Below are 15,721 nucleotides of genomic sequence, written 5' to 3'. Positions count from 1 at the left end.
AAGCCCCATCCGAATGAATGGGGCCATTTGGCATGGATTTTGACATAAAATTTCCTTAAATTTTTTCCTTAAATTTTATTTTACAGCTTCATGAAATTTGAATATGTTGAAGTCCACAGCGTGCTGAGTCGGGGAACATTTGTACGATGTCTCTACGATAACCTAGGCAACCCTAGCAAAAAGCGTCCAAAGTCAAATGGAATTTTTTTTTAAATTGAAAGTTAAATATCGCAAAAAACGTAATAATTAGCATGATGAGGTTGTACGGTCCTTTAGGGCCAATTGGGTCAATCGGGCCGAGTGTTAAAGTTCGGCCGAGCAATAAGCGTCTGAATTTTTGCCTTTTTTTTGCTTTTTGGCCTGTAGCGTTGCCACGGTAACACTTTTTTTTATTTATTTTTTTATATTTTTATCCCGGTTTTTTCCCATTTTTACCACCCCGTGCTCCTACCTAAGTGACAGTCCTGGGCATTGCCATCCTCTACCAACCCCGGGAGGGCCCTGCACTGAGCTCAGGTCTCCTCCTTAACCTGAGGAGTGAGCAGGCTGCTTCGTTTCACCAGACAGGGTGGGGTTTCTCCGGCCGGACGTAGCGCGTGGAAGGATCACGTTATTCCGGCCGGATCCTCCCCACCCCATCTGGCGCCCCGGCTGGCCAGAGGGGGCATGTATAGCCCAGGACTGTTGCATGTTTTTGTGAGGGTAGCTCCCATTAGCTACCCAAGGGAACACGGGGAGAACATGCAAACTCCACACAGAAAGGCCCTTTCGCCAACCCCACCCATGGTGTGGGCGCTGAAGTCATGGGGGAACTAACACGCAGTCATGGGGGAACTAACACGCACTTCAGCGCCCACAGCGTCCCCGGCGGGAATCGAACCCAGGACCTTCTGGCTGTGAGACGGCTGCACTACCAGCTGCGCCACCGTGCCCCCCGACGGTAACACTTTTGACTTAGAAAAGTAATACCCATCGAGGCACGATGGAGACGCATCCAACGATGTATGCCATGCGTGCACGTTGCGGTTCGGGCCGCATTAACGGACAAAAAAAGCGTGCAGAATAATAATAAGACTTCCTGTTCGGTTTCGGCCATGGCGCCAATAGACTTTTCTTTAAGTTGCGACATGATACAGGTGTGTACCGATTTTCGTGCATGTACGTCAAACTGTATTGTGGGGCTTGAGGCACAAAGTTTTCTACGGGGCGCTGTTGAGCCATTTTGCCACGCCCATTAATGCAAACCATTAAATATCACATTTTTGACCAGGCCTGGCTTGCGTGCAAAATTTGGTGACTTTTGGGGCACATTTAGGGGGACAAAAAGGCCCTCCTTTTATCTGAAAAATAAGGAAAAGAAAAAGAAAAAGGAAAATTCTTACAGATACAATAGGGCCTTCGCACTGTAAGTGCTCGGGCCCTAATAATAATAATCATAATAAAAGTGACAGCTAAATGATTATTCCCCAAAATAATTATTTTGTTTGATCCCAGCCAAAGCCAAACACAGTCTGGTAGTCAAAACAAGACGTTAACAACTTGAATCTACTTAGATTTGATTCAAATCTGACTGATGTGGGTGAGATTTTTGTAATATTTAGGCTTTGCGGATGCTCAAATAAGGAGGGGAAATGCAAGTTAAAAAAAAGAAACGCGTAAAAGATGGTTTTGTTTACCAATTTGTGTTGGAGAACACTATATTAGGACAAACACATGGTTTCCTTGGAGTGGTAATCTTCAGCACTTCATAAACTAGATTCATTTATGAGATCTCATCGGTTCATTTACAGAGTCCGGAGGAGCAGTTGCAGCAGTCCTTATAAAATGGCAGAAATATTGACATCGCAGCAAAATAATCTGAGACTGAATATAATATTTGATGAAGAGTCACAAATCAGGAATGATTATAGCTTGGTACACTACCAATTTGTGCAGAGAACTGTAAATTCTCGATTAAACAACATTTTTTATTCTAAATAATCAATCAGATAACTATGTTTGAGTATTGAAAATGCCAGTCTAATTTTAAAAATTCAACAAACTACTATGTATGGCGATCAGTCAGTTTTCAAAGCAAGAGAAGCAACATGTTTTTGCATTTAAATGATATACCGTACATGGAAAATGCAATGTACGTGATTAGTAATAGTGAGTTTAACACTTTTGAAAGTTTGACGGCAGAAGATTTGGTTTTCTGACCAAATGATTATGCATTTAAGAGTTTACCACTAAGTGTGAACTATATTATCTTGCTATTTAACTTTATATTTTGCAGCTTCAAAGGTAATGGTAAACGGCATAATTACTAAAAAAAAATATTCAGCAGAAATGATTTTTATCAACAGAAATGATGTTCCATGTTCGGTTGCCAACAGAAGTAAGATTGCTTCTGGTATTTATTTTTAAAGTTAGGCCATAACAAACATTATTTATAGAGAATCTATAATGAATAATTTCACCCCAAAAAATGTAAAAATCCTTTTTTCGTCATCACCTGTGTAGTTGTGTAGTTGGTAGCATGCCAATTAATCACTAAAGTTCTCTTTATACAAAAATATTAATACTAATTTTACAGGTAAAGATGGTCCTTCCTGCCATGTCTAACTCACAGATCACATTTCCTACAGCTTTCTGGGTTTTTATTTATGCATATTGCCAATGATGGGTGCTGGAGAGCCCTGCGATGGACTGGCGACCTGTCCAGGGTGTAACCCCTGCCTCTCGCCTGAAAATAGCTGGGATAGGATCCAGCAGAACCCTGTGACCCTGCAAAGGATAAAGCAGGTATAGATAATGGATGGATGGATGGGTGCTGGAGAGTCCTGCCCTGACTCACCAGTTGCATCCTCATAGACCACAGTGACCGTTTTCCACTTATAGAACTGCACAATGTCCAACACGGCTCTGCTTATAGAGGCATATTCTGGATGGAGATTAATGTAGAAGCTGTCTTTGTTGTCCACCGAGGGGTGTTTCCAGCGGGTCTGGATGTGAGGGACTTCCAGGGCATTACAGATAGACTGGACAGCACTGACGGACGAGCTGTGTGAGGGGCCAAAAACAGCCCCAACTCCCAGTGCCAACTGGTCACAGGCTGGAGTAGCAAAACACAAAATAAGAAATGACAAACGGCATACACAGTCAGCTCCATAGTACACCAGATGCATTAATAATGCTCATGCATTAAAACCATGCATAAATGCTTTCGTCTTGCTCCAAAAACGGTATATACATTATATAAAGGAAGAATATGTGTGAATTTGCACACCTCACACATTCTTTACACCATGTGTACATGAGATTTGAAGTTTAAACTGAAATAAAATAAATGCAGACCTTGTATCTTAGACTGACTAAATAAGTACATTTGCATTTTAAAACCCCATTTAAAAGCAAAACCTCTTTGCATCATCAATAACATTTCAATTTTGTGTTAAAAAAAGATCTCCGTCCATATTAAAACCAGCACAAACACACATCACACAGACCTCCCTGCCTACTGGGCATGCGTGCATTAGTGAAAACTGGATGAAATCTCAGTTGGAAACAACCTTTGGTGAAGATTGCTCCCGCAGCTGCTTTCTCCTGCACATGTATGCAGTTGTACATTTAATAAAGACCCTGGCTGCATAGCAGCTGATACCAAGGACAATAGTCAGCTGTGTGTCTCAAAGTCGTTGTATACACTTCTGTTAAGCCTTCCATTGAATTACATCATTGTTTCCAAATGCTTTTAGTTTTATCCACCCACTTCAGACTGCTACAGTTGCATTCACAAACTGAACAAGAGTCTACAACAGATAAAAAACACACTCTCCAAAGGTCTTATCCACTGTGTGGTAGTAGTGTGGATGGGCGGTGTGGCGTAAAAAACAACAACATTGTTTTAAAAAGTTGTAGCCTACATTTTAAAATGAAAATGTATCAATGTGGATGTGATGTAATTTGTTTTTTTTGGTATTAGTTCTCAGAAACGCTATGGGCCTATCATACTGCCACTACTTTAGCTGAGGTCAAGATTTTAACACCATCTTAAGCTTCTCTATGATGTAACAGTCACATGACTTCTTAGACCCTACTGCACTCATGTATGGGTTAACCCACAGCTGACGTTTAGTCTAATTGTAATAGCAGTGTCCTGAAGAATAAAAAATAAATAAATAAAAAAATAAACCACTAAAATACTATTTTCTTACATGTTTGCTCAAACCTGAAATAGGAAAGTTTTAACCAGAGCTGTTCTTATACCAACACCAGTATTGGAAATACTTTAATTATAAATATTGCTCAAAATAAGGATCTATCCGTGATTTTATACTCACAGGGTTTTACAAGTATTCACAGTCCGATACAACCACTAGAGCGACAGATCTGAACCTTCCTGAATGCAATGATGCAGACAGTAATGCCAACTTTGATTAGATAACTTTTGACACACTCCAAGATGCCTCCTCAAGACTCCTTGCATAGCCAATAGACACAACTCATTGCTGTCCATAGAAACGGAATGGGATACTTGCGATGCGAGCGATTTGTTGCGCACAATGGACACCCGCCGTGAGAGCAAGCTTTCTGACACTGGACAGCACCTTTCAGTCCAGAATACCTTGATAGTCAAGTGATTTCATTGTACCCTGCACAGATTGAAAAAAACCCTGTACCGGACGCAGCAAAAGCAGCACCGAAACATAACCGAGCCTCCTCGATGTTTCACAGCAGCTAGTCCATAGGCCATAGTGTCCTCTCTGATTTCCTCAGACAACATTGTCCTTTGTTTTCTCTGGCCCCTGTTTAGTGTGGTGAACACCATGATACTAAACAGCAGAGTGCCGTACAAGCATGAAGACACCTGTGTTGCTAATGTCAGGACACGTTTTAGTTTAACATGTCAGGGATCATTATGGGTTCTTCAGTGGAAGGGTAGCAACAAGTTTTTCCACATCTGTACTTGCCTTTATGCCTACTTAGTGGTTTTTATTGTTTCATGCATCCGGCCACACAACTTTAACAAACATTGAGAGAAGGTTTCAGAATTAAATCAGATGAACTTTACCTCTTCTTGAGGCCTCAAAACTGTCAAACAGGTTTATTCTCTGGATGTCATAGGTCAGCGTGGTGTTTGGCATTAAGGTCCGGTTCCTGTTTATGTTGGTTACAGCAAACTTAAAGGCCAGTTCTTCAACACTTATGGGCTCATTTTCAAGTGTCTCAAAGATGCCCCCTATGAGAAGAGAAGAAGCAAGGATGGAGATAATCACACAAATGTAACAGCATAGACAAATTCATTTTAACTTGCAAAACTATTCAAGATCAGTCCAGTGTTGCTGTTTAATTAAAAAATACGTTTTAAACCCCAAAGGGAAATTAATTGTTGCAGCAGTCATGATGTAAGTTGCTTCAAAGAGTCATGGTACAGGGTTATTGCTGCTGACAGGAAGGATCTCCTGTAGGAAATCTGAAGACGCCTCTGATTGAAGACACTCTGTTGCTGGGAAGAGGATGCTCGAGGATGATGTTCTTCATTTTATGAAGCATCCTCCCTTGCTCGATCAGCTCCAAAACAGTCCCCAGAACAGAGCCAGCCTTCTTTATCAGTTTGTTCATTTCCTTTTGGTCACTTGCTCTGATGCTGCTCCTTTAATTATGACTCTCCTAAAATCCACATCATTTCCTTTGCCTTATTCACATTCAGTGATGATATGACTGTTCCCACACTATGCCACAAAACAGTCCACCAGTTCTCTGTACTCAGACTTTTGTCCATCACTGATACACCCCACAACTGCAGAGTCATCTGAATATTTCTGCAGGTGACAGGACCCAGACTTGTACTGGAAGTCTGAGATGTACAGGGTGAAGACAAATGGTGAAAGTGGTGATCCTGTGCTGCTGACCATCTGGTCAGACACACAACCGCTCAGTCTGTTTGTCAGGTAGGCAATAATCCAGGTGATTGTTGAGGCATCCCCCTGTGTCTTCTGGGGTGTCTTACATAGTAATGCAGGCTGGATGGTGTTAAATGCACTGGAGAAAAACATGATTCTCACAGTGCTGCTTTGTCCAGATGACTGTGGGTTCTTTGAAGCAGGTGTATGATGGCATCTTCAACTCCAACCCCACAGCGATAAGCAAAAGGCAGTGGGTTCTAGAAGGGCCAATAAAAGTCTGTCCGCGACTTTTACGATGTGGGAACTACATTTTTCTTAAAGGGGACCTATTATGAAAAACAAGTTTTTTCTTGCTTTAACATATATAAAGTGGTCTCCCCCTCAGCCTGCCAACTCAGAGAAGGAGGAAAGCAACCAAATTCTGCAGTGTCTGTACAGCCGCCGGGATGAGCCATCCAGTGTCATGTGACTTCTACGTGGCGTTCAGATTCTGCTCCTGTCGTGACGATGCGTGAAACCACGCCCACAACTAACTCCGCCGGAACAAGAACTCCATTGTTTCGTAGCGGTTCATCATGTATGCTAACCACTTTACCTCGGGCTGTTTCAACAACGAGGGACAGTAAAAATGAGGTTTTGCATCGACACTTACCCTCATAAAAGGATCAGTACCAACAGTACGGACCCGGCAACTGCACACGAGTCAGCGGTAAGTGACGTTCATTTTTTATGTTATTTATATTTTTCTCAACAAGTATGACCTTTGCATGGGCTAAGTATTTAGCCGGAGCCACCGGAGCCACTGGAGCCACTCACCGGAGCTCCAGTGTTACCCGTTAGGGGTGACATCGGATGCTCTTTGTCCTCACTGAAACCGTTAAACAGTTAGGACAGTCCAATAGAAAATAAAGCAATGGAATTGATTTTGTCGCCGACGCTCGCCCGCATCGCATGGGAGTACGCAGCCGGCTGCTCTTCTGCCCAGAGCGATGCTTTGTGCCCTCCCCTGCTACACGTCATTCAGGCAGCCAATCAGCACAGAGCCTCATTATCATAGCCTCCCTGCCCACTCAGAATCCCGCATAGAGAAGGAGGTTAGAGAATGGGAAGATAAAGACATGGTTTAGAGGCTGAATTTCTAATTTATTTAGACAAAACAATCAAAAGCTTGTTTTTAAGACATTCAAGGCCTGTTTAAAATAGATATCACATGCCATAATAGGTCCCCTTTAAGTTTTAGTCCCAACTGAATTCTCAAATTTGCATCATGTGGCCCAGTTTTCAGTGTACCTCAGCTCAGCCAATGAAGCTCTTCAAAGGACCCAGTCAAGATCACCAACTTGAGCCTATGTACTGTATATGTATATTTCACAAATAAACACAATAGCTTTTACAAAATTGTGCTTTAGATGCTTTGAATACCAAAAATAACACGATATATCAATTTAATGTATTCACACATTAGTAGACAATTTACATTAAGAAAAGGAGAAATTAACATATGCAGAAATACATTACTGAAGAAGGGGTTTATATTTTCCACCATTGCTAAATACACCCCCAAGGAAGTTGTACTCACATGTGCAGCCAACAGATTGCTTTACTTTATCATGTAATTACACTGCAAAGCATTCAAGTATTTTTTTTTTGTATAATTGCATAATTAGTTAGTGGCTGGCTGTAAATGTTTCTCTTCACTGAGAGGCTTATTATTATTACAACAGATAGTTGACTCAGACAAACACTTGATTGCTGCTTTGCTTTGTTTCTTTTATCTGGTTAGATGATATCTTCAGATAGACTTTGCAGTAATATTTATATTACTGGGAGACTACCGGGAGAGTCCCGGGCTTCCCTGCCCCCATGACCCACCCCACGGATAAGTGGAAGTGGATGCATGAGATTATTTTATGACTCTCCCAATAGAAGATTATGTAGAATCTATGACTTAAAGTATCATAATGTTCTTATCTTGGCATAGTCAAAGAGTATTTTTATATATGTAAGTTGTACTAATGTAACACTTCTTCATCTATAACATGGAACACTTCAAAATCATAACAAATCGCCAATGAAAAACCCCAAGAAAATGTAAAGCGAATGTCTTAGTTGTCCCTGTTACACCTCGTTTCTACTGGCCATCTATCATTCTGTATAAAATATGGACTCTGCCCATAAGGAGATACAGTTCTTCATTTGGCTCATTGCTAATGCTAATAAAGTTAAGGCTGCTAACTCCAAGTTGTAGCTGCCGTGCGAGAGAAACTATTCTCATTACAGCCCACACTAATAGTCTATACCTCTGGGCCCCACTGAGAGTGACAGCTCTGCGGTTCAGTTTTGCAGCAGTTCTCGCGTGTGACTTCATGTCTGAGTGTTTCAGAGCAGGCAGCGCTTGCAAGCACTGCCTGCTCAGCTGGATTTGTGAGATTATGAGTTTACCCAAAGGTTTTGAGATCCTGCGAGACTCACACAGTAGTCTGCTCATTTAAAGATGTCGCTGGAGACTTGTGGTAGGACCATGCTCACTGACTGGAAGGGCTGTCATTTTCAGTGGTTGGCACAGCGCAGCCAGTTCATTGTCTTTCTGTTACTGGGGTAAACAGTTTCCCTAGAGTATATGATTTCCCTTTATGGTCAAACCGGGAGAAACAACTAAGCTCATTTTGTGAAGGACTGCTTGCTCCAATGTGTTATGTTAGCTCAACATAAACATTCCCTCTGAAATCCACTGCACAAGTTGAACATTTTCCGCACACGAAAGACAATAATGCTTCACAGCTGCATCAGAAATTACAGAGGTTCACATAGGTATGCATGGGCTTCTGGGCGTATCACATGAATGCATAAAAGCAAGAGGGAACAAGGCATTAATGGAGAGTTTCTTTCTGCCTCCTTGGACGGTCAAAGCTCCCGGAAGGACAGGGTAACAGAGTCATCTGCAAACTTATACCGGTAGTAGCCTATGTGTGTGATGCTGTGCATTTTGGGTTTGGCAAGCATCTAAAACAAATAAAAGTGATGATAAGATGCGGTGCTGGTATGATCCACTGGATGATGAAAAACCATTAGATAAAACTCCATTGGCCTTCAGACACTGCAACAAAATACACCACGATAAATGTTGTTAGTGGTCTTCAGTCTTTCTGCTAGAATACAATGGTGAATACAGTTGAAATCTGAAGAGAAATCAGTAACACTTGATGAACCTTTTGAACTTAAATCAGTTTTCATAATTGTCAATTATCTTCAGCTGCCCTCATTTCAAAAACCCTCATTTGCAGAAGTAAATAAGGGCAAAAGTTACATGACTGCATTCTTGCAGTGCTGTGGAAAAACCAATTGACTTGGGGGTACTAGCCCAACAAAGACACATCCAACTAGGCACATCCAAATGTTTAAACAGCACACAAATCACTTAATCTGCACCCCCCAACCACACAGTAATGGGGCATCGATATTGGGCATATGTGCACAGAATATAATTATCAAGATGAACAAATCAACAGCATGCAGGGCCAAACTGCCCACTTTGTTAAGCAGGGACACCGTGTGCAGAGACTATGGTCCTCATGCAGGCTGCCAGGGTTCATTTCCAAGCCTGTGGCTCTTTGCTCTGTGTCCTCCCCCTCTTGCTCTGGCTCAAACGTTCCTGTCAAGCTACTGTCAATAAAGGCCACTACAGCTACAAATTTTGAAGCTAAACATTCTGCGTCATTCTTGAAAACATTAAACATTAAGACAGCATCACATCAGTTATGATGGTTAGTGTCAAATAAGTGTCAATAGGTGCAGCAATAGTATTTCAAATTGTGTATCAAACACCTGCCCCAATTTATTTATCCATGACACATAAAATGTTGCCACATTTGGGCCAGTGTGAGTGCTAATTTTAGATGCTATGTGGACAGCACCTCTGCAAACCTCTGCAACTATGTAAACTAAAAAAGTGTTAATAACACAAACTACCAGAACAAGTGCTGCTTGATTTGTATACTTATTGAGAGAATGGTGGGCACAAACAAATAATAATAATATAATGAGTCGCTGAAATTTTGTACAGCCTCTCTAGAGTCAGCCTATACTATTACCTAGGCAGTAAACACTCACTGAGGCGAGAGCACTACGATTTGAAATTTATGTCAAGATATAGCTCTCTGTTTATTCACCTTTAAGCTACAATAGCTATGTTTATCAAGACCACAGAGGAGAAGGAGGGAGCTGGTTCAGAGTTGAGAAAATCACTCTGAAAACGATCCAAATCTTAATCCAGCCTGCTGCCCCAGAAAGTCGGCTGGTCTGCCACAGCTGGCAACGTGAACATGTATAATTCCAGTCGTGCATGAGTGTTACATACGATGGTTCACATAACGTATCTGAAAAAAAAAACATTGGGATTAAGACCAGAAAAATGCTTGTTTGTCTCATGATTGCAACCTGAGCGAAGGCACTGACTAATCAGTTCCTCCAAAATATATTAAAGGGAAAAAAAGCCAATGAATTGTTGTATTAACATATAACATAAATCGTAAATATATAAGTTCATATACATGCAATTCCAGTGTGACAAGTGTTTACCGCTGACTTGACTTCAGCACTGAGCATACAGGAGGCAATAAGTCATTTCACTCTCTGAAAGTCTTTGAAGAACTGCTTGCGAAATTGTGATTGAGTTGGTGGGAGAGAAGTCCTTTAAAAAGCTCCCGTTGAGACTTTGATTGTGAATGACCTTTTTCTTTGGTGTAGCATAGCCTGAAACCCCTAAACTGAGAGGGCCTTGTTTGGACTCTGTGGTCACTCAAAGCGTGCTTGAAAGTGCCAATCCTAATTATGGTTACCAAGCCTCAGTGAGCAGCTGCTGAGTCCTGTTAAAGTCCTTAGTTCTATCCGCTGAAATATATTATTTTTAGGCAAAAATACAATTATCATTTTCTTGAAAAGTAGCCGAAGACGTTTGTTCCACCTTAAAGTGGTTGGCTTTTTTTATTTAAAAAATGGGGAAATTAGTCTTGCCAGAGCTGCAGCTTTATTTGGGATCTGAAAACAAAACCAACTGCACGTGGTAGAATCTGTAGTTTAGGTTTTCCTTAAACTCAACAAAGGTCATGAAAATAGATTTTCTCTATATGTGCAAGAGTCAAAAATAGCTGCTCCTGTTTACCATTTTCTCTTTCATCCAAATTGAGGTTTGAAAATGCACATTAATACAATTAGGAGGAAGATCATTCAGCTGTTTTATTCTGTGAAAAGAAAACTTCAGGTAGAATATTATTTTACATTTCACAGCTTTACTTTGGATCTTGTGAAATATGCCTAGAAATAAAAAACAAAATGCTGTAAACTTGCTTTCCTGCGCAAGTAGAGGGGAAAATATATAAACACTCAATCATCAATGAAAAAAGAAAATGTTGAGCCACTGAGCCATACCCCCTTATGATGTCTTACATCCTTGAGGTATATGACTCATGGAAAAATAGCACAGATTAGATTTGTAGCACAACGCATTGTCGCCAACTCTTCGTGTTTTTAAAGTATCATGTGTGGGCAGTCGTACCTGACAAACAAAAACCCCTCATTTACATGATTATAAGAACTAAAACCGAAAAATAAACTTTAATACTGATAAACTACAGGGACGTAATACGCCATATCTGTGGCTAGTTAGTTATTCAGTGATGGTGCAGACATCCAGAAAGGAAAAACAGGATGCTCCCTTGACCCAATTTAGGCGCTACCATCCAAAAGCAACCACATGGCATGGCTCATAGGCTTGTGTTCAGGCAGGTTTCATCACAGCCCAAAGCATAATGTCACAAATACCGATTCAGGATCGTTTAATTCATGTGCCAGTCTTAACAATACTCTTTAATTGATCTTCAAATAACTGACAAAGAAGCCATTTTCAGTTCAGATATACATAAAATGAAAAACCACTATCCGAGCTCTCTGTTTACAGATGAAAAATGGAGCGATTCCCTCCTTTCAGCAGGCAGTTAACATGACAAGATGGCAACATCAGAACTGTCAAAGTTAATTCATACTTGTGTATCTATCACTCCGAAATATATTCCTATTCATTTAAATCTCTTTGAATTAGAGCTGAAACTACTTGACTTGCTGTTTCAGAACAACCTAATTTCTCATTTGTAAACAAGAGAATTAAAATGTGAGTCTTCAAAGGGAATTTTAATATTCTACAAATAACTGTATATAAATGCCAAACTTCCTCAGCAAGCAAAACTTCTTCCCCAATTTCCCTTTAATTTAATTTTTTTCCATCACAGCTTGATTAATTTAATTATAGCTACCATTAATTAATTTCCAATTCAATAACAACCAGTTTCCATCTCATCTACTAGGCCAAATAATTCTGTGGGGCGAAAGGAAAGAAAGGATTTTGCTCACGCTGAAGGCAAATGCTGATGAACCTTTAGGCAATGCCCTTCATAGGCTTCTGTTGTTTCCCTTGACAGAGTAAAAGGAATATAATTATATACTCTTGATAACTGGATGGACTTTTTGCATTCCAGACACTCAACCAATTTGATTAGGTAAATTATTTTTAAAATCGTGTTTTTAATCCTTTGCTGTGATTTTGAGACTTCAAATTCTCACATGATGATGTTTTTTTGAGGCAGAGGAACACAATGACATAGTGTTATCTTTCTCTTCTCTTCCCCCGTTCTGGGCCGGTACCCAGTGAGACCCCCCCTTCCCCCCCACCCTCATCCCAGTAGCACCACCACACCAACCTGGGCCCGTGCCAGACTGTGAATGAATGGGGGGGTCCTAAACAGTCTACTATACCCGTTTGATGTAGAGCACTGTGGTTTCTCTCTTTACCAGGAAAAAAAAAACAGTTTAAAGCGACTGAAAACAATCAACATCTTCTCTGTTAATAAAAACTGGAATAGCAGAGATGTCTACAGAGGGGTTCCTTTAGATTGTTTTTCAATAACCAATAAGGAGGTGGTCACACTTTCGTGACATGGATCAAACAAATCAACAGATCAAGTATCATCTATGAAAGCAAGAGGGGAAAGAAATGAAAAGGATCTTATCAACCAGGAGAAGAGTTGAAACCACAAGCTGTTGCTTTATAACCTCCCCAGTGATGAGATTTGGTTGCTGCCTAAGTACCATATTTAGGGGAAAGACTTCGGGATAAAGAAGATTAGTATTAGTTGTTTAAGGGCTTGGGGGAGAAGATTTACCATTATTACCAACCCCAGTGAAAAGAGTAAAAGCCGGTCACAATCTGATGCAAGCGCTTGCACCAGACAGAAAATGTTAATTGAGGTAAGTCCTGCACCATATGGGAGAGATTAATAATGTGTGGGGTCATGGAGGGAGAGACAAAGATTAGGTGAACTTTGAGAGTGATAGATGATTGAGAGAGATTAATAATGTCCTCAGACGGGAACCGCTGAGAGAGGGAGGGAACGCCGGCCTGCTAGCCTTTAAAGTTATGCAACACCTCATTTATGAAGTCTTTGGAAGTAAAGGAAATTCAGAAAAATACCGAGATGCTATGGGCACTAAGCAGAGAAAAAAAAGTCCTGAGGACTTCATTTTAAAAAAGCTTCTTCTTTTTTTTTTTTCGCGTGATGCAATTTTTTCTAACCCATGGGAGGAACGGATAGCTAATGAGAAAGTAGCAAAGAGCAGAAAGAATTAATTCACTTGCCAACAACAGCTAGTTGTTACAAAATTACATCAGAGATCAAAGGGAATCGTCGGAGTAAGAGATTTGAAATTCATATTCAGAGTTGTCACTTGCCATCGCCGAGTATTGTGGCTAAAAGACTTGGGAGCATCTAAGGAGCTCTGAAACTGCCTACTATTTATTCTGTTCACCATGTCAGTTTTACATCATCATTTGGCAAAGAACCCACACTGACAATAGCACGCACTTTCAGATGTAATTGTAATTTAATCGCCCTTTACCCATATGATCCATGCTGTCAGTGTGGAAGGAAAAGAGAGAGAGATGAGGGTATTAGCTACCCCAAATGGATTAACATGACTTGGATTAAAAAAGAAAAAAAAAAGCACTTGTTTCATTTAAATAAGCCAGCGCTCTATCTTCTGAACACTATATGAAAAAGAAGAAAAAGAAGAATACTGAAACATAAAAGGGTACAGCAAGAACTTGATGAAAATTGTAATTACAGAAATGAATTTCAATACACTTTACATGGACACCTGCTTAGACAGCACTAGTTCTATTATAGCAAGTAACAGAAACGTGGATGTTGTGGTAACACAGTTACAAATGAAGCCTTCAACAATCCTAAGTAGTGTGGTTGGGGAGCTCAGTAATTTGACTCTCTATGGTGACTGTAAAGGAATATGAATGTAATTTATGTTTAACAAACTTGGGCTTGGACTCACCTGCGGCGATTAAAGCCCCACGGATACTGATGCCTGTGGGTGTCTCCACAGGTAGAATAACAAACATTATGGTAAAGACACTCAAATAACTATTGTTTTCCTTCTTTTGCATCATGCAATGCTAACCTCATTGTGAGAACTATATTAAAACAGATGATAAGAGCACAGTAGAAATTACATTCAGTAAATAAATAAATACATCTGGACAGTTTCACAACTCACCAATCCTCAGGACCTGCTGTGAAGTGAGCCAAAACTCTGCAATAAAGTACAGCAGTGAAAATAACAGTCCTTTCCTCTTCACCATGGTCATTCCTCCAGAGTCAGATTTAACATCGAGATTATTTGTTTTTGCCCTTAGTGATTCATTCTGATAACTTGCCAGTCCGTGTATCCGTAGTGAAGATAAACTGGCATCTGACCCACATCCATTCTCCACACATTGTGACAAGAAAAGGAAAAAGGAAAGACACAAAACTCCACGTGCAGTTGCCACTGATCAAAAGATCTCCGGTTTTCCCATTCTAGGATCCTTTAGATGGCATTGAGGTTTTGCCTCCCATGTTCAGTCTCCAGACATCCTTCTTATCATGTTTCCCGGTGCAGACTTGAACTGTAGGATCTAACTGAGGAGGAGGACCGTGCACTGTGCTCCTTCCGTCAAGTCTACAAGAACAGACAACCTTTTCTGTTGGTTGCTTTCAAAATAAAAGCTGAAATATTGCTCGTTGCGAATAGAGAAACAGATCATCTTGATCTTTTAATGACTGATACAATCTAAATGTACCGCAGGGAAATTTAAGTATACTTTGCATCTTTCTTAATGTGTCTGATCGATGAGGCTAGTTTTCACTCATTGCCTGTTTATTATTTATAAAACACACACAAACAGGATCCAAGTCAAATCAACTTTATTTATGAAGCACATTTTAACCAAAGTGCTTCACAAAACCCTTTGCATTCATAAGTGCACTCTCCCTGTTATTATTCTGTGCTTTTATTTTGAAATCAATGTTTCAGTTTTCTCTGTGTCTTTTCCTGACTTGACTCACATGGGTTCTTCCCCTCAACCTCCACCACCAGCAGCAGCAGCAGCAGCATCCTTCCAACCCCCCACACAGCCGCTCAATTGAGGACGCAGTGAAGCCGATGATCCGCAAACATGGATACGGCCTGCAGATTAACTTCAAATCTGGCAACAGTTGACCTCGACAACGTCTTTGCTTTGGTACACCGAGGAATGATTAAATCTTTGCTCCAGTCCTGATGGAGACCAAGATTTAATCTACAAACTGGTTGGTGACGCTGCCTTGGAGATGTACCGTCTCAAAGTGTTTATCCGACAAAACCACGCAGGTCAAATAAAATGTGTCCATGTTACCTGAACTCACTTTGCTCTGTACCTTGAAACAGCCGTTCTGGGTCGGCGTCAGAAGTTC

General features: G+C 40.7%; 1 protein-coding gene across 3 annotated transcripts in view; it reads right to left on the bottom strand.

Annotated features, from left to right (window-relative positions):
• LOC133441932 (glutamate receptor ionotropic, kainate 1) overlaps positions 1-14,901 on the bottom strand; it is a 34,567-nt gene extending 19,666 nt beyond the window's left edge. For all 3 annotated transcript variants that reach the window (XM_061719730.1, XM_061719731.1, XM_061719732.1), the window contains exons 1-3: positions 14,505-14,901; positions 5,054-5,221; positions 2,837-3,094 (exon numbers count right to left, since the gene is read on the bottom strand). In XM_061719730.1, the coding sequence (XP_061575714.1) occupies positions 2,837-3,094; positions 5,054-5,221; positions 14,505-14,595 (517 nt within the window). In that variant the 5' untranslated portion in view covers positions 14,596-14,901. The remainder of the gene's footprint in view (positions 1-2,836; positions 3,095-5,053; positions 5,222-14,504) is intronic.
• Positions 14,902-15,721: the final 820 nt, after the last annotated feature.

This window comes from Cololabis saira, chromosome 4 (assembly GCF_033807715.1).
Source record: "Cololabis saira isolate AMF1-May2022 chromosome 4, fColSai1.1, whole genome shotgun sequence".
In the NCBI taxonomy this organism is placed as follows: domain Eukaryota; kingdom Metazoa; phylum Chordata; class Actinopteri; order Beloniformes; family Belonidae; genus Cololabis; species Cololabis saira.
Note: the sequence above shows the minus strand (reverse complement) of the source record. Positions and strands in the feature narration are given on the sequence as shown.